Source organism: Octopus sinensis, linkage group LG1 (assembly GCF_006345805.1).
Source record: "Octopus sinensis linkage group LG1, ASM634580v1, whole genome shotgun sequence".
Lineage (NCBI taxonomy): Eukaryota > Metazoa > Mollusca > Cephalopoda > Octopoda > Octopodidae > Octopus > Octopus sinensis.
Window position 1 is genome coordinate 17,088,112 of NC_042997.1, and position 23,362 is coordinate 17,111,473.

The following is a 23,362-nucleotide window of genomic DNA, read 5'->3' on the forward strand; positions in this document are numbered from 1 at the left end:
TTTTTTTTTTTTAAGATTTACACATGATTTTTAAAACCTTAACTCTTACTGAAATTCACTAATAATGTAAGAGCTGTTGTCTCGAGAGAAAAAGATACTGAAATATACATCAACAAATCATTAAGAAAACGCCAATAATAATACTTTACTTTAACTATTCAGTCTATGCCCTACATTGAAGATTAATGTTGATGATAGGGCAAAATTACTCCTTCATAAAGATAATCCTGAGTTCTAAATTTCAACTGGATTTGAACTTTCAATCTATGCTTCACATTGAACATTAACTCTTTTAATACCAGTCAATCTGAGGCTGCTCTAAGTTCTATAATACAAGCTTCTTGTTTTAAAGTGATCTAAATTTAAGTCTTAACCCTTTCGTTACCAACCCGGCTGAAACCGGCTCTGGCTCTTTAGTATAAATGTCTTGTTTTCATAAATCTTCCACCAAATCTTAGTCATAATTTATGTTCTGAACACTAGCTTAATGATAACGATGTTATTTTACTAAATTCTTTGTTATATTTAAAATAATTGAAAGAAACACAGAGCATCTCAAAATAAATATGGTAACGAAAGGGTTAATCAAAATTTTATATTATTTTATCATCCAAACATCAGCTTAAAAATGACAAAGTTGTTGCTGGTGTTGATGTTCTTCTTCATTTATCATTGTCGTCATTGTCATTTAACATTTGCCTTCCATGCTGGCATAGGTTGGACAGCTGGACAAAATCTGATGGCCCAAGGACTGCACTGTGCTTTAATATCTGATTTGGCATGGTTTCTGTGACTGGATACCCTTCCTAATGCTTCCCGCTTTGCAGTGTGCACTGGGTGCTTTTTTCATGCCATCAGCACTGGTGAGATTGCCATGCAGCCTGCAAGACTATTAAGCCTAAGGTATGACAGAGGTGGAGGTGTTAGAGTGTGAAAGAGGGGGCAGGTCACAGCAGCTTCTAGTAGAGGAGCTACATGCTAGTAAAGGTGGAAGAGAGTGATCAGTAGGAGTTGCAAAGATAGATAGGATACGAGCTGTCCAGATGACCCAACGAGGCATGAGGTAAATAGAATTATTTTACTAAGTTCTTCATTATTTTCAAAATTAGGAGATACAAAGGCTGTGTATTTCAACAAAAATATGTTATGAAAGAGTTAAAGAACTATTTCTACACCTATCATGGAAAAAGCAAAAGAAAAGTGAGAATGCAAATTATTCTAGTAGATGGAAGGCAGCAGAAGAGGAAAAGACATAAAATGTGTGATTCAAAATACTGTATTTAATGAAAGAAAAATGTTAAGACCTTATTATAAATCAGAAATTAAAATTGCAAAGAAATTCATTACCATTTCAGGCAATAGACAGCCTTTGGCTGTATGCTGGTGGTGGGGTCTGGCTACAAGAAAAATATTTCTACTGCACAAATGCTGCTTCCATTCATACCAAGCAAAATCTCATCAGTTTAAATAAACTTCCCTGGTGGAAACATTTAAATGGAATAAATTTTGGATAAATAATTTTTTTATAAGATTCTATATGATTTTCCTGTTCTTTGATTAAAATAAATTTAATGTTCTCTCTTGTAAAAAGACACTAAAAATACCTAACAGGATGATCATCCAATAATATAGAAAATTAAAAATTTTCATAAATAAAATAGAAAACAATATAATTTATTCAAGTCACTTTTATAAATATAATTTTTATTTCATTTTTCCTATCATATCTATCTGCAGCAGTTATTTTGTACAAATTTCCCTAAAGAAAAGTGTTTATTAAATAAATCATAAGATTTTCCTTGAAATAAAATGAATTTCAGAAGAACTGAAGATGTCTAATTCATGAAATAACTAAGTTTAGAAGTAAATTGTTTTGAAATAACTTTAAGACACTTAAGCACACTTCCCAGTGAAACTAGATTGAGACACAGAAGATTTAATTTTTAGAATCTGATTTTAGCAACTATCCTAAAATTAGAAAGCATTTCTCATATTATCGAATTCTTATAACTATAAGGATAGCTTCTCTGAGAACTGAAATGGTTAAAAATATCTCTTGCCAAGTATTAAGAAAATAATAGTGACAGACGAAGAGGATAAGATAAATTTGAATAGGTAAGAAGTAAAGCAAGTGAAATAAAAAATTTAAGTTAAGTTTGAAAGATAGTAAATTTATTAATGAAACATAAGGCTGTATTTTGTTACACAGTGTAGTCAAATAAAATGTACTATTTATTTTCTTTACAGACATGTGCTACAGGTGAGATTAAAGGTAAAAATGTTACCTGTAATCAAACACTACACACACATGCAAATCTCTGCAGAATAATCTTCAAAGATACTAATGAAAATGATGCTATTTACTTTTATAATTAAAGTGGATATATATTCAGAAGGAGCTGATGATTCACTTTGTTGTAACTCACTGTGTCTCAGTTTAAGTCATTAATTAAGTAACAAACAGCATATGTGTGTTATGTATGAATATATATATATATATATGTAAGTATATGTGTATGTGTGTATATATAGGCAAATCCAAAATAAATAAAAAAATAGAAAAAGCAACAAATGTCAAAGGGACTTACACAATGAATATACTAGATTGATGCTCAGAGAAAGATGGTAAAAACAGGGGTGTAACATTTCGAGCATGATTGTTCATTAGAAAGAAGAAAAAAGCAGAGAGAAGGAAAAGAATAGTTCAAGAAAAGCACATACATATACAGGTCTGTGTATACATACATATCTTTGAGTATGTGTGTAAGTTATGCTGTTATTGTAGCTGCAAAGTGCACTGTGTAAGAGATAAGTACTGGAGTGGTGTCTTGTTTCACTTCTTCTGGTTTGTAGAACGTAAGAGGACTTGCACTCAGCATTGCCACCTGTGATTTATCCAGACACTTGTCTATTGTCCCTTCTGATACCTGTTTTCCATATGTTGGTTCTAACTAAACTAATTCAAATTATAGTTGTTGTTGATACATTGCCTATTTGACAAGTTGTTGACATATCTAGTTTCATTTCATATATATAGGCATTTTTATGTGCATATATAAATGGATATATATATGTGTATGTGTGTGTATGTATATATATATTCTACAGGGTGGTTGGTGTTAGGAAGGGCATTCAGCTGTAAAGACCATGCCAAAACAAACACAAAAGTATGGTGCAGGCTTCTGCCTGGCTAGCTCCTGTCAAACCATCCAAGTCATATCAGCATCTTAAGCATTGAAGGATGACATTAAATGAAAAAATAAAAAAAATATGAATATATATATAAAATATATGTGTTTATCTCTCTCTCTCTCTCTCTCTCTCTCTCTATATATATATATATATATATATATATATATATATTATATATATATATATATATGTATGTATGTATATATGTATGTATATATGTATGTATGTATATATATATATATATATATATATATATATATATATATACATGGTAAGAATTCAATAAAATAGCATGCATGTACATATAGATACAAAAATAAAAAAAAAACTTGATTAAACTTACCACCTGTTTCTTTATTTAGTGCAAAATACTCACCTGAAAGAAAGTAAAAGGAAAAGATAAATGGCATTTAATACCCACATGCACATACAAATACATACATTTAAATATACTTTATAGGCAAGTTTCTTTTCTGCATATGAAAAATTCTCTATTTCCTCACTAACTTAGAAGCCAGGCACCTTCAAATGCTATACTAACCATTAAAACATAATAAAATATCATTGCTCATCACCCCTAATATAACCACCGTCGTCGTCGCCAGTGCCGCCGTCGTCATCACCATGATCATCATCATCATTTTTGTCATTGTTTTCATCATTACAACCATTATCATCATCATTTCTAGTAACATTATGATTATTATTTAATTATTCATAAAATCTCTTTTCGCAATTCTAACTAGATTCTTGTTACTAAATCCATTATATTTTTTAGAATTAATGTGAGATTCAATGGTTAAAATGATTCCTATTATAATTTTAGTTACAGATTTTGTTCACTCACTTTACCAAAAACATTTCAGAAATCTTCAATACATGAAGGAAATTGAGATTCTCTTTTGAATATGGGAAGAAAATAATAGCTATGACAAATTTGGAAATTGAAGTGTGTGTGTGTGTATGTGTGAAATATATATATATTAATAAAAATAGTAAGACAACAAAAGAATGAAAGAGACCTTGATATTATGTAAATAGAGGAATTTTATATATATATATATTGAAAAAAGTCATCAGAATTTGGGAAAAAAATGTTTATTTTTTTCATTATTATTAGCACTTTCATTCATTTCTCAAACTTGTCAAATAAAATTTTGTGAATGTACAAACAACTTGTTCATTTATATAAAACAGGTGTTTCTTTTTTGGGGGCATTGTTTAGAAGAAGAGAACATTGTTTTTGTTTTTTGGGGGTGAGATTCTATTGAAAATGGAGATGGATAGATAGAAATATAGGTAGGTAGATATGCTGACATACAGATGGATAGATAGATAGATAGATAGATAGTCAGACAGATAGATAGGTAAGAGAGGGAGAGAGAGAAGGGGGATTCCCCTTCCTATATTTATTTATTTAGTCATTTACCATTAAGGATGATGACCTCTTCCAAAAAAAAAAACAAACAAAAAAAAACACGCAGGTGATGTGTGGCCATCACTGAAAGTCTTTTTGTTTCCTCTTTCCTTCTTTATTTCTCTCTCTTTCTTTTTCTCCTCTGAGTTATATTGTTATATTTAGAATACCAAATGTACTGTCTCCCCTTTGCTTTCAAACATTCAAATTTGGAGAGATTTATGTATATATATACACACACACATATGTATATATATGTATGTATATATATATATATATATACATCCCAATGTTACACATATATATAAATATGTACCTGAACATTTGTAGAGATGAGCCGCATTTGGAATAAAAAAATGCAATTCTCTGCTTTGCCTTCAAACATTCAATTTTGGAGAGAGTCCCTTGATGAAGTGTGTGTGTGTGCGTGTGCGTGTGTGTGTGTGCGCGTGTGTGTGTGAGTATGTGTATGAGTGTGTGCGTTTGGGAACATGCCTCTGCTTTTACTGTGTGACTTCTATAATTTCTGTGCATCACATCTAACACTCTATACATATGTATGTATATATATATATATATATACACATATATATGCTCATGGGGCAGTTATCTCCCCTGTCAGTGTATATATGTTGTACTCTTCATACAGCGTTTTTAACTTATTTCTTCTTGCAATATAGATGTTTCAGCTACCTCAGTTACAATTAGTGATGATAAAATTTTTCCTTTATGGTCTTATATTGTACCTAGCTGGTAATATTAATTTCATATATATATATATATATATATATATATATATATATATATATATATACATATATATGTATACATACATACATACATACATACATATATATATATATACATATATATGTACATATACATACATACATACATATATATATGTACATATACATACATACATACATACATATATATATGTACATATACATACATACATACATACATACATACATACATACATACATACATACATATATATATATATATATATATATATATATTGTGTAGGTATCAGTTGGAGGGGTTTAATACCTCTAAGGGATAATTAGGTCCAAAGTCACTCCCGGTTATTACCTGGGTAGGTACAGTCTTTTGTTAGGTTGTACGGTAGCAGGTGGTTTGGTTGGTAAGCTGTAGTTTAGTTTATATAGAAGAAAATGGATATAATAACAATGAGAAACTCGTGGTTTTCACTGGTATGCCTTTAATTTAATTTAATTAGAAGAAAGAAGCAGAGATGAAGGTAGCATTTACGATCGTTTCAATTTACTGGTTTAAGTAAATCTCTTCAGAATACAAATATAGATAGATGCATCGGTTAGGATGTGAAAATAATTTAAACATATGTGGTGGTAATATAAACAAAGGTAATAAGTCTGACATTAAATTTTATTTTTGTGCTGGTAAATTTGCTGGGTAGAGGTTGATTGTGTTAGTCTGGTTAGTTTCGTTGGTTAATTAGGGTGGGATGAGTATTATTTAGGTGTGAAGTTTTTATTTTTATTAAGCACATTTTTTTCGCACCAGTGTATTCAATTTGTTTATATTCTGTGATTAGTTATATTTTGTAATATATCTCTCTGTGATTAGTTATACTTAGTAATATATCTCTCACTGACTGAAGTGTGTGGTATTTTCCCTTTGCTTGACAACCTGATATATCTTATGAGAGCAACCAATTGCTCTTAAGCATTTCTTTAAAGAATGAATGTTATTCCTCTTTCTTTCATTTAAGTCAAGACTTAAACTATTCTATTCTTTCACTTTCCTTCCATTTTACTCTTCCAGACTTCCTTTCTATTATGTGTGTTTGTGTCTGTGGTCACTCATAATAAATGTTGGTATGTGAACTTACATATGTGTGTATATATATATATATATATGTGTGTGTGTGTACAATGTACACTCATAATGCTCTCCTAATCTCTCTTTTATACACACATATACATAGCATTTGAAACAATTTCATTGAAACATAATTAGGCGTATCTTCCTATTTAGGTTGGTTTATGGGTAATTTTGGAGTAAATCAGGAAAGTGATTAAAGGTCAAAGAATGTAATGGGGCAGAGAAAGCAGAGGAATAGTACTGAAGTCAAGCTGAAAGAATTAGAGGAGCATGGGATAGAGGATGATGACAGTGCTTATACTTGAAATATAGTTCATTAATGCTAGGTGGAAAGCATTTAGTATTTATTTGAAGGGCTGATTATTGAGACCAACAACAGGTCAATTTGATATTCTGAAAATCTCTAAAGATTATTGGCATTGTAATGAGTTTTGGTTTCTTCAAATTGTTATGGTTACAAGGTTTTACTCTAAGTCAGTTAAAATTACAAAACCTTCCACAGTTACTGACCCTCAGAAAAAAAAAAAGCAAGCACCACAAAATTAACCTGAAATTACTTCAAATAAACAAGGTGGCTGAGGTTGTTTGTATTTATACCTAGATAAGTGGATTGTTTTTATTTTGAATAAATGTTCTGGTTAAGTTACAGTCATTTAGTCCACAAATATCCCAGTGTATCTAAGATTATATTGTTTGATGTGTTCTACATTTTTAAGGACTTTAGAGTATGATCAGAGGGAGATTTGGCTGTTGTTTCTAGTAGTTTAAGTAACCACAAAGTGATTTTCTTATTGGCTGGAAGCTGTAGAACATGGTGTTAATGTTATGGTAGCAGTGTTCATTTAATTGGGAATTGTGGTTCTGTGTTTGCCCTTATATTGGTCTATTGAGAATAAAGTAGGTATAATAATTCTCTTGATAGTAGTTACTATGTTGATGGTTATTATTATCATAAGTTAGAGTAACAGCAATTATTGGCTATGTTGTGGAATAATAGCTATGGTGGACACAGGGGCATGATAGTATCTACAAAGTAAAAATTAGATATTGGACAGAATGCCTTATGGTATTCATTCTGGCTCTCTCTGTGTTTTGAGTTCAAATCTTGTTGAGGCCAACATTGCTCTCTATCTCCTTGGAGTCAGTAAATAAAGTACCAGTCTAGTTTCATTACCTTCTTCCCCCTTTTCTGAAGGAAATTGACTGTGATCAGACCTGGAAAGAGATAGACTTTGCCAGGTTTAGATAATCATGAAATACTGTATGTAATAATGGCATCCATATGGTTCCACCAGGAGTTGAAAGCTCAAGACACCAATGTCTTTGTCTGACAAAAAATGTATGGTGCAATTATGCGAAATCAGTTGGTTGCATTGATATTTGAATGTGTATGTCTTGTGTTAGCTTCTGACAAACTACCAGTTTTATAGTGGTGAATAAACACAAGCTTAAACACATAATTGCAAAATTTGGACTTTGTCTCAACTCCAATGGCAGGTTTTGTATTTGTAGTCCAATACCTTAATCTCCCTGGTCTCATATTTTTTTAACTATATAATAAATATACCAATCCTGAACCTAAAACGCTTGCTTACCACACTTATCAAGCTCCTCCAATTTGCATATACATTATATTCATGTTCAGAACCAAGCAGTACATGTCTAAACAAATATCTTTCTCTTGACATAAGATTTTCTTCTACTAAACCATAGTGTATAGGTGCTTAAATTTATTATAGGAACATAACAGATGAAGCTAAACTTCGTTGAATTTGAATCCAAAATCTTGAGGAAACATAAAAATAACTGAAAAAGGTAACACCCAAAATCAAAGGAAACCAGTAAGGGTTTGTGTTGTCAATAAATAGTCCATGAGGAAGAGCAGTAGTTAGAATATATGTAGTTACCATAAAGAAAGGAAGAGGTTTGACATTTCCTCATGGTAATTATTTTTTTTTAACCGGCACACTTCCTCTTAAATACTGAAATACACCAAAACCAATATGTTATTTCTCATTTATGTTCTTAGCTGTCTTATTTACATGATAGGTTGTTGTGCTGGAGGTAGTTGTTGTCATGATGAAGGTAATTATAACATTAGCCATAGCAGTTGCTCTAGTAGAGCTAGTTGTAATGTCATTGGTTGTGATATTAATAATAATAATAATCAAAGGGCAATAGTCATTGTAGTGATGACAGTAGATAGAGATTAAGTTGTGCAGTATTAATAGTAATTATGGTAACATTGAAGTAATGGTGAGAGTGATGTTATTGGTTTATGTGGTGTTGCAGCTGTTTAAATAAAAATACCTAGCTATTATTTTAAACCTCAGCACTACAAGAGGTTAAATCACTCAGAGATGCCATCAACAGGAAAATCAATAGTTAAGTTAGTGTTAGCATATTTAAGATAGTGAACACTTAAAAGTTAATTAGAAATAATTGTTCAGTGAGCAAATGACATTGCTAGTCAATGATTAATATTATTTTGCAAGAGCAAGTACAGGAGACAATTGTCCTAGTCTTATTAGACCCTTTCAACAAAACATAGAATTCATTGTACTTACTGTATGTAGTATTGATGAGAGAATTACTAAGTAAATGTACATTGCAGCATACGAGTTGGAAAGAGAGTTAACTTGTTTTAGAGAATGCAGTACCCAAAGAAATCACAAGAGTGTAGATGGCTGAGTGAATAATATATTGGACAGCCAGCCAAAGGAATTGTGATTTAAGCAATGCTACAGGAAATGAATTGCATCCAGATCAGGACATTTAATTTTCAAACTGTACACACTACTAAATGTAAAATAGTATTTGAATTGGCAATCATTAGAGCATCAAATTAAATGCCTGAGAAGTATTTGTTCAAGCTCCCTACATTCCAAGTTCAAATCTCACTGAGGTCAACTTTACCTTCTCTGGGTGGTAGATTGATAGAATTGTTGGTTGGATGCCTTGTAGTATTTATTTTGTCTCCATGCATTTTAAATTTCAAATCCTGCCTACATCCCTATTGCAGTGAACCTCTTCCAGGTAGAAGAATAAAAACCAACAAAAGACACCAAGCACAAAAGAATTTGCATTTCAATGCAATAGGAATAATCTAAGAGTACAAATTGCTCAAAAGATAATTATGATGATGATGATAACAACGATGGTGATGATGATGATGATGATAATGATGAGTAGTAATAACTCAACACTGTAAGAAGTGGTAGCATTATAAAACTGCAGTGGTTAATTAACTTGTTGTGTCATGGATCATCTGTTCTTGGGGGTTTGGAGAATAAACTTTAATACTCAACATCAAACAAAAGTGCCTCAATCATCTTGCTTTGACTTGAATCAGAGACTCTGGTTTATATTACAAACCACATGAGATTGAGGGTTAAAGAGCAACAGCATATTCCACATTAAACTGCTCGTGCATAGGCATCCACCACCAAGTGTATGTATATGTGTGTGTGTGTCTGTGTGTGAGTGTTTGTGTGTGTATGTTTGTAGGCTATATGAGAGAGATTCACATGACAATATTTATACACCACAGTTCAGATGTGTTGCTACTGTTAAAGTAATGTAGTTGTTGCTAACACAACACATGCTGAAATATGATCCTTTGAAACTATCATTAATATTTCATATGATACATGCACACAGATGTTATAAAACATTTGTACTGTTAATCAGCTATACACACACATGCAGATACATCCAAAAGTATCTTTCTGTATGTATGCTTCTATATGCATATGCATGCATACACATGTGTAGGCATGTCAAGCATGGAAAATATGATGGTTACTTTGACAGAATGGTTAATAGGAAAATAAATCAGAAACTAAATTGATTTCTGGCTTTGGCAAAGAGTATCAGATTTTTATTGTGTGATTTCAATTGACAATGGATCCACTGCCTTTTGCACAAGCTTTTACTTGTTTCTTAGAACAACTGATCCATGTTTGATTGACATTGCCACAGAAACCTTCTCCCCTTCAGTCTTTGACAGTCTAGAAAGGTAGATGATGTTGTGTAACATTCATGGGTTACCAAAGAGTCAAGTAAAGGGCTGTGAGGTAATTATGCCTGGGGTATGACATTAAGATTGAGTCATCTGCTCACTGGTAACTTACCTACCTCTTGCATACTCAAGTTGATAATTAGATCCATAAAAATAGACAAAATAGGAGACAATAATGACATGTAAGTTTATATTAACGTAGTAGTGAAGTTAAGAATTATGTAGTGAACAGGACTTTGTGCGTAAAATAAAATAAGCAAATTTCGTCTGTGTATAGCAAGGGCAAGGAATCTCTTGCTACAGACAAACTTTTGCTTGCCTTTCAATTTGAAAATACTTCTGAAAGTCACATATGAAAAAAATGGCTTGAATAGTTTAATATAATTTAAATATTTATAAACTTTTATATTAAAGGATTTATTATTTTTCTCAGTACTGATGTTCTACCACAGGTTCTTATACATTTGCAGTTCATCCCTAATGCTAAAAATGTTCCCCTCTTCTGGTTTTTCAAGCTCATTTCAGTTGCTTTAATATCGTATTTGTCAAATAGTCGAATTTCTTTAGTCTTGACTTTTTGATGTTTTCCAGCTGATTATAATGCATTAAATAATTACTAAGACAAAACAAATAACTAAAATCCAGGGAAAATGTTGATCTGTATTGGTAAAAATTAGTACAATTTATTTGAACTATCAGCAATAAAAGCTTCTCTTGGAAAGACAATGCAATGAAAAGTGGTTGGTTACAGGAAGGACATTGGCTGTAGAAAACATGCTAAAAATGGAACATGTGAGTAAAACATTGCCCTGACTTATCTAGGAGAGCAGTATTTCCAAATAAGAATTGACTTGAACTGTGATAATCCAACCAACCAATGCTGGCATCGAAAAGCAAATGTAAATTTATGATAATGATGAACAGGTTCAACACAATGTCTTACAAAGATGTATTAATCACTTTGATTTATATACACATATACATTACAAACACACACACACACAGAGTATGTATGTGTGCTTCCTATTTGTCTTTGCATGTATTTAATGATGTCCGAACATATTTACACATAAATGTACATATTTGCAAAGTCATGTATATGTATGTGTGTATATGGCCAAGTATATAGTTCGCTTATGAATAAGGAAGTGTGGCAAATTCTGACTGTCTCTTGAGATGTCAAGATTTTAAATCAAGAAATGAAAATATCAGATAATTATTCAGTAGAAATTTAAGTCTTGAAAAGTTAAAAGCTATCAAGTAATGAAATGGGATACATGAGTGTGTCTGAAAACTGACAAGCTCTCTTAGTATATACCAGCAATTCCCTCAAACACATTCTCTCAACATCTCTGTTTGTCTGTCTCTTTCAATCTCCATCTCTCTATCTACTCTCTCTACACACAAACACGCACTCTTTTGTCGCTCTGTTTCTGTCTCTCTCTTCCATTTCAGTTTTTTTCTTTTTTCACTTATCTTCTTTCAATTCCTATGTACTTTTCTCAACTTTTCTCTTTTCCACTAATTTACATCTCTCATTCTTTTTCATCTTTACTCCTATATCTGCATCTTTATTATCTATTTGTAACATTATTGCAGAATAATGTTATACCTTCCACTCTCATATATTTTTCTCATCCTTCCCTCCCACCTTCTCTCTTTCTCTCTCTCTCTCTCTTTTTATATTGCCATCTCTTTTCCCCTCTATTACATTCTGTATCTCAGTTGCTGTAATTCCTCTCTGCAATCTTTGTCTTAACTTTTCCTTTAAACTCAAAACCTTATTACACACTCTCTCTCTCTTCCTCTCTGTTACATTCTGTTTCATTCAACATCTTTCTTTCTGCTAGGCTGTCTTTCTATTGTAGTCTCATTCTGTTACACATTTCTAATTTTTTTCCTACTCCTATTGTGCTTTCCTCTCACCGAGCCCACGCCACCATCCATTAAATTCTTTCTCATTCATTTCTCCTATTAAAGTCTTTTACACAAACAAGCATACATACAACAACACACATGGGTACTGCACACATATTTCTCACATACACACTAACATTACAAATATGAACTTGTTCATATTCACATTTCACATACACATTTACATTCACGTTCACATGTAATCACATACATGCGCATATATACATGCTCTCTCTCTCTCTCATTCATACACATACTTTATGCAGAGAAACAGACATACATAAATTCTTTTTGTTAAAATATCAAGTTTAAAAGACAATTCCATCCATTTACAATTGATATTAGAAGGAACAGCATCTTCGGTAATAACTTTATAATTGACACGAACAACGAACATTGTTAGATTTAAAACAAAACACAACACAACAAAAATAAAATAAATAAAATAATCAAATAAAAAGATGGGAAAAAAATTAACAAAATACGGTATTTAAAACAACAACAACAGTGACAACAATAGTGACAACAACAATGAATCTACTCTTGTTTACAAGATGAACAATATTGTTATCTGATATTACTTAAATCTCTCTTTCTTTCTTGTTCATTCTCACTCTCTCTTCTCTGTCACCAGATCCATCATTTGCCATTAACTTCTCAAAGAGCTACGTCACATACCACATATTCATTCAGAGAACATTGCTCATTTGTATTGGTTACAGAAGTAAGTAATAAATTATCAAGTGGCTAAATTATTTAATTCCAGTTATGTGTAAAAGAACTCCTTTATATTGATGCCATGATTTTGTTCTTTACCACAAAATAAATATCTAAACATTAAATATATAAAATGAATGTAAAAAAATGCAAGCAAAATTTATTTCATTAAAAATTTTTTATTTCTATTTTTTAGTAAATTAAAGAACAACAATAAATTTTTAATATGTGTGTATATAATATTGCATATATATACATCCTTCTATGTAGGATGTATATATGTATATGAGCATTGGGCATATTATGCATATGGAAACATGTCAGCAATTTTAAAAAGTTCATTTTGGGGTTCTGTTGTTTTGGATTCAATCCTACTCTGTGGAAACTTGAGCAACTGTCTCTGGCAGTAGACTTTGATAGTTTCAAATCTTGCCAATGAAACTGAGGAGACAGAAACAGAGCTGAAGCCTTTTGCATGGATTAAACCTGTTATTGAAAGGTTCACTACCTAAAGATTACATTAGGAGTAAATGTGTCTGTGGAGTACTCAGCCACTTAAGCTATAAATCAGTGAGTCACTAGCTCTGTTGATTAAAGAACAGAAACACTCATTTAACTCATGAGAGATTCTATAACTGATGCATGTCTACATATTTCTGTCTATGTATTATGATTACTATTGTTAGGATATTTACTTAATTAATTTTTACTCATTTTAGTTTTCAATGAGTAATGAATTAATTGCTTCAAATTTTGGCACAAGGTCAGCAATTTTTGGAGGAAGGAGTTAGTTGATTACATTGATACAAGTGTTCACTGGGTACTTTATTTTATCGACCTCAAAAGGATGAAAGGCAATGTTGGCTTTGGTGGAATTTTAACTCAGAATATAAAATGTCTGAAGAAATACTGTGCTAAGCAGTTTGCCTGACACATTAAATCTATTTTACATTTCTTCTCTTTAAGTTTATTTTTGGCTGCTCCAGAAATAAATTGGTTTTTTTTTGTAATATTTCTTTTCTTTGAGGAAAAGGACTCCACACGTCTTATTGATAACCACTTAAGTTGCAAGTAAACATGTAATTTTTTTTTTATTCCTTATGATGAGGTAGAGTAGCATTCAAAATATTTGCAGTCATTTCCTAACTTGTGAGAGCAATGTGGCTGATGTTCAGTTAATATCTTGGTGTTGAAACCAATTAAACAATAATTTGAGCAGACAAGCAAGATCCAGTAGGCTACAATCTAGGAAGGAAGAGGTATACAAAGTCAAGTATTTGGAGTGGCCAAGTGAAAGAATAAAGCACTAAATTTTGATATTTGGTTTAAGGTAAAATACAGTTCAGGTGTCAAAAAATAGAAAAAGGTATGTGATGGGTTTTTTCTTTTATTTGAGTCAAAGCATAGCAAGGAAATGTTAGTATCAAAGTAGAAATAGACATTTATGTAGATTAATTTATTTTGACTTGAATACACTTCTGCATATCAATACACACATCTATCTTTCTCTCCCTCTCTCCCTTTCTCTCTCTTACATGCACATGCAAATTCACTACGTATTTGTGAATAGTACAAATTGCATTAAATTGTGATATTTCTTCATAATACAGAATGAAGTTATGTTCACTTAAAAAGCATGAAGTTTTTCTTGAGGACAATTATGAAAATGATGTTGATATGAGGAAGTGGAGGAAGAGGAAATAAAAGTAGATATAGACATCTCCTGCATTGACAACACTGCTGACAAGTATATAAAGGATAATGACAAGTTTGAAGACGTTAAATGAAGATGGTTGGATGCTATTGCTCATCTTGAAATTTTGTGAGGTGATGCTTCTCTAAATGCCAGATGCATCTCATTCACACTTATCATAGATGGCTTCACTGACACTGAGCTTATTTTCTCTGCCTTGCTGCACCAATGAGTATCTCTGCTGCCTTTGAAATATTTGACGGCTGCTGCTGTCTCACTTGCTTTATTCTGACTATATCAAACTGTAGTATCTCGCTTCAAGAAGCTATACAATCCAAATTACTTCATCTTCCTCTCTTTAAATATGCATTAAGTGAATTCATTTTCTCCCAGAGTGATATCTTAATATAGAAGTGACACCCTCATGATCACTGCTGCTCTAAGACGTGATAATTTTGTCAACTCTTGATCTTCTCTGTGTTATATTTAGTTGCTTCAGTGAGTTCAACTTTTCTAGGTAACAGTTATATCTTAGTTCAACTACTTTTCTATTCTAATCTATTGCAACTTTAATGTGCTTGATTTCTGCTCTGACAGAAACTGTGGAAAGCCAAATAAAGGGAGAATGATGGACTTGAAGTAGATGACAAATGTTACTATTATTTCACATTCTGATTGTATGTATTCATTTCTGGAATGATAGAAACTATTATTCAATTTACTTTTCTATTTCTAAATTAGATTTCTCAGCTCTTTCTATAACTTCCATCAATACTAATGTTGGATTTATATAATTTTAATAAAGTTTCTCTGTTGTGAATATTGAACGACTAATCAATGTGTGTGCCATAAATGAAAGACTACTGTTTTTGTCATATGCTGAAATTATCTTTTAAATTAATTAATGTATTGATTATTTTTATGTAACTTATTCAGTCTGGTTGCTGTCATGAATATCTGAACAACTGTTGTAGATATGTAGATCTAAATAGCTAAATAGCTATGAGCAAACAATAAATCTTCCTCTGGATAAGAAACTAGTCTAATTTATCACTAGTAGTACTACTCCCAGGAGATCTATAATGTTTCTAATAGTAAACTGAGTAAAATATGCATCTATAATTAAGTATATAACCCAAATACAAATCAAAATGCATTTGCAATAGATTTGAACTGAAGTCCTGTGAGTTTATTGTAACAAGATCATATCCAGCCATTTTATTCAAAATTAGTAGAGAATATTTTGTGGAAGCTTTTCTCTGCAGTCTGACTTTGGACATGTTTTCTTTTCTGTATGTGATAAGGTTGAACATTAGGAGACAAAAAATTATCTTACATTTTGTACTTCACTGCCTAAATTTAAAAAAAATCGAAAATAAAACAAAAATTGAAAAATTTAAGAAAATAAAATTTTTTTTCATTTATGGTGTCTGGAAGTTAAGCTAGCAACGAGTTCTTATTTTATATTATAATAGGGAGACTTAAATTAAATACGAACATTGAGGTAGTCTAAGACAAGTTGGCAACAAAACAATTAAATCACTGATGTTATACTATGTACTATGAATGGAAATAAAATAGTACCAGTTTAATGTCTGTGGAATATAAACATTAGGAATGATCTCCATAAATTCCATCATGTCTATATGCAATATTGATAAAGATTATAAAGATTGTAAAGAATCCCTGGTTTTAATGTCATATGTATTAAAATTGTGTGTGTCTTTGAGTAAAAAAAATTCAATATTGTTACAATTTTTATTCTGTGCAAGATCACATGAGTTTAAACAGTTTTTCTACTACTGTTTCAGAGATTAAACATACTAAACTTGGTGCCTGATGCTTTTAAGTCCTTTTTGATTTGATTTAATCTTTATTTATTTAATGGAATTCAATTGCATTGAAGTAATATTTTATAATACCACAAAAATATCAATCTAAGAAATCTTATGTATACACACACGCGCGTGCGCACACACACACACACACGTGCATATAGTTTTCTGGTCTATATGATTTATGTCTGAATACTCTTTACTTTGTTCTATGTACAAGGCACCACTTCTTAATACCACACATAAGTTCATAATTCATGCTCTGTCAAAGTGATAAGTGAATGAGACAACTTCTATAGTGCTGGTACCACAAAATTTACCCAGTAAACTCTGTAAAGTAACAGGTGGTAAGTTGGGCTTCATTCTCTCAAAGCAGCAGTTACCAATAGGTGATGACTTGGACTGTGATGACTTGTCTGGAAGCTGTGGTTGAAGACAATGGCGACTTTATTGAATAAATTTACTCTTTAGTATTTCAAGATGTTTCTATGTAATTCTGGTAAATATATCAGTTAAAATGAGATGTCAGTGATATTTTCATTTTTGCGTAATATATATATATATATATATATATATATACATACATGATGGGCTTCTTTCAATTTCCATCTACCAAATTCACTCACAAGGTTTTGGTCTGCCTGAGGCTATAGTAGAAGTCCCCTACCTAATATGCCACACAGTGGGACTGAATCCAGAACCATGTGGTTAGGAAGCAAGCTTCTTACCCCGTACCTATATATATATATATATATGTATGTATGTATGAATTAGTGTGCTTGGTAAGTAATTGCGTTTTACCAGAAAGAATATAGAAACAAATGTAAACTACGTTTATCTGAATAGTTTTAATCAAGAATATAATCACCATCATCTTCAACAACTGCAGCCCTACTGGAAAGTAAGTTTTTTATGCCATGTTCAAAGAAACCTATTTCTTTTCCTGAAAAAAGTCTGAAAGACAGTTTTCAATTTTCTCTCTGCTTCTGAATGTATTGCCTCATTTAAAATGTTCTAGTAACCAGAACAGATAGAAATTCATAGGTGATATGTCAGGTAAATGTAGAGGATGTAGAAGAACTTCCCATCCTAACGATCTTATTTTTTCTTGTTTGTTTTGAAGAGTGTGACCTTGCATTGTGATGCTGGAGAATAACACCATTTCTGTTTATCAAAGCTGGCCACTTTCAACATAATCTTTCATTTACACGACAAGTAGTTGGTAACAGACATCTGCATTGATAGTTTTTCCATGTTCCAGTAGCTCATAATGGACAATACCTTTCATGTTCTACCAAACACAGAACAAGGATTTTTGTGGATAGATTTCCGGTTTTGGTGTTGGCACTGGCCTCTCATTATGTGATAACCATTGTCTTTTACGTTTTCTGTTGTGATGCAAAACCTGTTTTTCAGTATCTGTAACAGTGTACTGTAGAAATGACAGGTTGTTATTCCTGGTTAGAAGACTGCTGCAAATGGTGGAATGTTGTGTTTGGGTCTTAAGTGTTAGCTCATGTGGAACCCAAATTTCCTCTTTAAATGTTTTCCCAGTTTGCTTGAAATGTTTGTGGATAGTTGAACATAATACATTAAATTTTTATGCCACATCTCTGGTGTTTTGATGTGGATCTGGTACACGATTCTCACCCAAAAGGTCGTCATTCAGAGTGGGTCGTCTTCCAGAGTAAGGTTTGTTGGATATGTTGTAATCACCATTTTTAAACCTCTTAAACCACAAGTGACATGTATGAGCTTTCATTGCACCTGGATACTTTTCTTTTGAGACTCATACAGTAAGCAATGACGACTATGTTGTTTCATAAAGTTCTTGTCCTCCATAGGGTTAATTACCAAAATAGCTATACTGGATAGAAGAGCTGATATACTATTTCTAGACAGTTACCTCCCATTCGACCTTTGCTCTGGTGTGGTTGATTTATTCATATTTCAAAGTGGTGAGGAACTGCAATCACTTTCTGAACACCCTAATATAAATACACACACACGCACGCACGCACACACACACACACACACACACACACACACACCACACACACACACACACTAACACACACACACACACACATGGAGAAAGTGTAAAAAGTATTTTTGTTTATTTACTTGCAAAATGTTATATGACTTTTTGCTTTCGCAAAAGTGTGGCCTTTGTTTAACATTTATTAAAGATCTATTTAAAATAATAATCTCAATTTTGTGTGTGTTGTGATTATCTAAAAAGTTTTAGAACTTACTTAAGTACAATTCCAACAAACAACTGAAACTTAAATATGTCTTCCAATGACAATAGTATCAAATATGATGCTATAAGTAGGAAACTAAGTTTATAATATATATTCTGTCTAAAATTGATACTCGCTATCCAAAACAAGCTTGATATAAACAATAATTTAAAGTTCAAGTGAGTGATATAACAGACCAACTTGTAATTGTTACCCAAAAAATTTCTCTAAGAATATCTTTCTTGTATATTATTTCAATTTAATCCCTTTGCCTCAGGAATATGCTCATCAAATATCAAATGGGCTGAAAATCATAATAATATAGTGAAAAAAATTGTTTCTCCAGATATGAAATTCAGTTCCATTGAACAAACAGATAAATTCTACAACTAATCTCATAAAAGGAAAAGAAATATAGCATAATAACTTCCTTTTACTTTTTCTCCTTTTAATATGCATTTTTGATGCAGTGCATTTTTCTTTGTTTTCTTAATTTCAGTTTCACATAAATGTGTGCTTGTGCATATGCATATGTGCATACACATGCAAGGCACAGAAGAAGACTGCTTACTCAGTTTTAATACATCTCCCACAGTACAAAATTATAGGAAGGAGAAAAGAAATAATATGCTATAAAAATAAAATGAAACAAAGTTGGCTGTTAATAGGGAAAGAAAGAAAAAGGGTAATCTAAGAGAAGAAAGTAATTTGTGAAGTGAGAAAACCCATTTTCCTACACATCTCTTTCTCTCTGGCAGCATGTCAGTACCGAAGCCAAGCAAGATAATGAACTGGGCCATACAGAAACAACTTAAGCAGTGGAGCATCAAATTAAGCATATCAACAAATAAACTGCCTAAGAATCTCCTGTGACTGTATTATTACAAGTCAATCTTATTGAATTACTCAGTATCAGACATGAAGCCTGACTGAGAGAGCAATGAACAGTAACAGAATAAGGGGATGTGAGAGCAAGATTGGCTCATGTTTAGAGTTGTAACCTATGACACTAACCTTAATTAGAAGTGGTGTTGGAGGAGACACAACTGCATAATGCTTTCACTGTTTTGTTAACTAGTTTTCAGTGTATATGTATCTGACCATGTTATACTGATAAATCAATCCTAATAGATTAAGTAATCAAATTTGGTACGGATATGTGTGGAGGTAAGGGTGATTGGAAGAAGGAAAGAGAGAAAGAAAGACATAAAGGAAGGAAAGAATATTCTTCAACAACATAAAGTTTTGACTCCAGCAAAAATAAACACTTGTATTTGTTATTTCTTGTCCAACCTAGAGTAAAAGAAAATTTTTTATTTTTTATTTTTCATGATCTACCTGAGAGTTTCAAATTTACTGCTACTTGCTGAGGAAGCCAGAAACGCAGAAACTTATCTTTTTTAAGATGATTTGATCTTAGTGGAAACACTTTTCTGCTTCCGCGTAGTCTCCTTTTTATCTTTTTACATTGTTCATGGATGTTCCTGCTCCAAGGTAAATGAGACAACAGTGATCCCAAGCTTAATGATAAAATATGGACTTCTTAATTACATGTGATTTTAATTTTTGTATGTCAAAGTGCATTGAATGTTTTTCCATCACCCTACTGTTGCTCTTTCATCATCATCATCATTCACCATCACTACGGCTACAAGCGCTGATACTGCCCTTACCCCATCCTCATCATCACAATCATCACCTTCCAAGGCTTTTGATAACCATCTTCTTTATCATTACTTGCTTTTTTGTTATTATCAATTTTTCCCACATATTCAGTTTTACATACGATATATACTTTGTATAAAAATTGCAGTGATAGAAATGTCATGCTCTATTCTTTGTGTTACAATATTTTGGCTTCAGACTTTGTCACATGTTGTTGGTTTTCAATACTGTCTATAACTTAGCTTGCAATTTCATTTAAATCAAATATTGAGCTAAAATATTCTCAAATATAGTCAATAAAGCCTAGTAAATACTCAGAACCATAAATATTGTAAAAATGTTTGTATGATGAATGTTTAGGACAATCAGAACAACAACCCATACTTTTGACATGATACTCCTGATTGATTGACAATATTTACTGCATCTAATGACTATAAGGATTACAGCTTGCTGGTTGGGAACTGCACTTGTGTTTTGCAATAGCGGAATGTACATGCATGTGTAATATCTACTTATCTATACGTTATACACACACATATATATATATATGTGTGTGTGTGTGTGTATAAATCTATCTAGCTTATTTCTTTATTGCCCACAAGGGGCTAAACATAGAGGGGACAAACAAGGACAGACAAAGGGATTAAGTCGATTACATCGACCCCAGTGTGTAACTGGTATCTATCTATCTATCATGTTTTTATTCATAGATAATCTTATTAAGTTAGATATCTTATTAGACACTTAGATATTGGTGTCTAGTTTTGGGAGGTTCTGTGGTATATATGTGTATGTGTACTCATGAGATAATGTATTGTCACAAGTGCATTGGTTTTATAGTAGTATCAAGTTCTGTGTAGGTAGTTGTTACTTTTGTACATGATATCATCAATGTATATTTGTTTAACATCAATAATCATACAGATTCCATAGTAACAAAAAAAATCCACCCAATGTACTCATTCACTTGCTGATAGGTGTATGTGTGTCTGTGTATTAGTGCATACTGCAAATTTCAAACCTAGATCAAGGTTTGATAGATGAGCTGCATGCAAACTTTTTGCTCACTTAGATTCTTTTGCTAAAAAACTACAAAACAACTTATCTATGAATATGTAATAATCTACAAATATATACCTATCTCTGAGTATATACTTTATGTTTATATATACGGAAATTGCAAGATGTGACAAAGATGGAAATTACAGTAGGACTGTCAAATTAACTGAATAATGCATCTACTTATAATATCATCTTTATTTCTGTCAAGTTGAGTAAAAAGTAAGCAATGTTTTGAACCATGAAGAATTTGTACTGGATTTTTGCAGGGTTTTGAATATTTTTAAACATTTATTTTTGCATTTGTCTCATAATACAGACATAGACTCATGCAAATGCATCAATAAATTAACATTGATATTTTTTTCACCATTGTTACAATCATCTGGAATGGAACTGTCAAAGCACGATATTTGAGCAATTTTGCTATTCAACTTCAAAAAAGGACGTAAAATAATTGAAACTGCTTGTGATATCAACAAAACGTTTAGTGAGTGGTCAGCTAAAAAATGGTTTAAACGATTTCACAGTGGAGATCTGAGCCTTGAAGATCGTGAGTGTAGTGGACGTCCATCTGTCATCAATGACAGTCAGTTAGACTGCCATTGATAAAGATCCATGTAAAACCACTCGAGAACCAGCAAAAGAACATCAAGTTAGCCAGAAAACTGCTTGAAATAAATATTGAAATAAATGACATCAAATAGGAACTCCATCAGATCATCTCGCTTTGCTTATTCTATCACTGCTACTGAAGCTTCTGCTTCCTGGAACAAGATTTTACTCACAACTTCATTACAGGTCCACACAAAACATCTATTTTTCTTCCCCTCATTAATATAGGGTACCTCATTTGCCCCAAATATGTACCAATTATGACACTTAATCATTTATTTTCAGTGCATCACCTTCCTTTCCTAACAATGGTTTTTCTACAGACATTGACTTACAGATATTGAAAATAAACATCAGCCATTCTAATCTCATCAGTCTCTGATAGCCTATGAAGGACATGGATATTGCTCTTCTTCCCTCCGGTCCACAAGAAAGTCTCCATTTTAACAAATACTAAACTTCCCCCACTATTGCCATACTCACTTGCAAGTGAGTATGACTTCATAGCATATACCATGCTTATGGTGTTTTAAGTGCATATCAAGTTATAAGCAGATATAGACATTCTTTCCATATGTATATAAACACATGCACACAATGCATATGCACTCACATAAACACACATATTCATATAAAGCTATATCAACCCATGTCAGCTTGGAGATATGGATGCTATAACATAAATGATATACACTATACTTATGCACAAATAGAAATGATCACTTACAAATAAAACCAATACACACTGAAATGTGTGCGTGTATATACACACACACAGCAATAGATGCACCTTCCATTGCTTTCCCAGTATGTTACATTTGTTCTCTGTGTAATATAATCTAAAATCTATTAGATAAATCTGTAGCCTTCTTTCTAGTAACAACGTTAATAGAGAGATTTTCAATAATTGTCTCAGTAAACTAATATCTATGCCTATGCAAATCAGTGGCTTCTCAGAGATGTACATTCTTGAACTCTGAGCATCAATAAGAATTACTTACATGAAGTACAATCTACATATCACTTACTATTCTATATCTATCTATCTGTCTGTCTGTAAATATACATATATGGATGCATTTGGAGGCATTAATATATATATATATATATATA

General features: G+C 31.9%; 1 protein-coding gene across 6 annotated transcripts in view; it reads right to left on the reverse strand.

The window, feature by feature from the left end:
* The window catches only part of LOC115216671 (neuroglian-like), an 826,540-nt gene that overhangs the window by 365,363 nt on the left and 437,815 nt on the right, over positions 1 to 23,362 (reverse strand). For 5 of the 6 annotated variants that reach the window (XM_036511459.1, XM_036511421.1, XM_036511285.1 and 2 more), the window contains one exon: positions 3,536 to 3,568. The exons of the other annotated variant lie outside the window; for it this stretch is intronic. In XM_036511459.1, the coding sequence (XP_036367352.1) occupies positions 3,536 to 3,568 (33 nt within the window). The remainder of the gene's footprint in view (positions 1 to 3,535; positions 3,569 to 23,362) is intronic. 6 annotated transcript variants of the gene reach the window in all.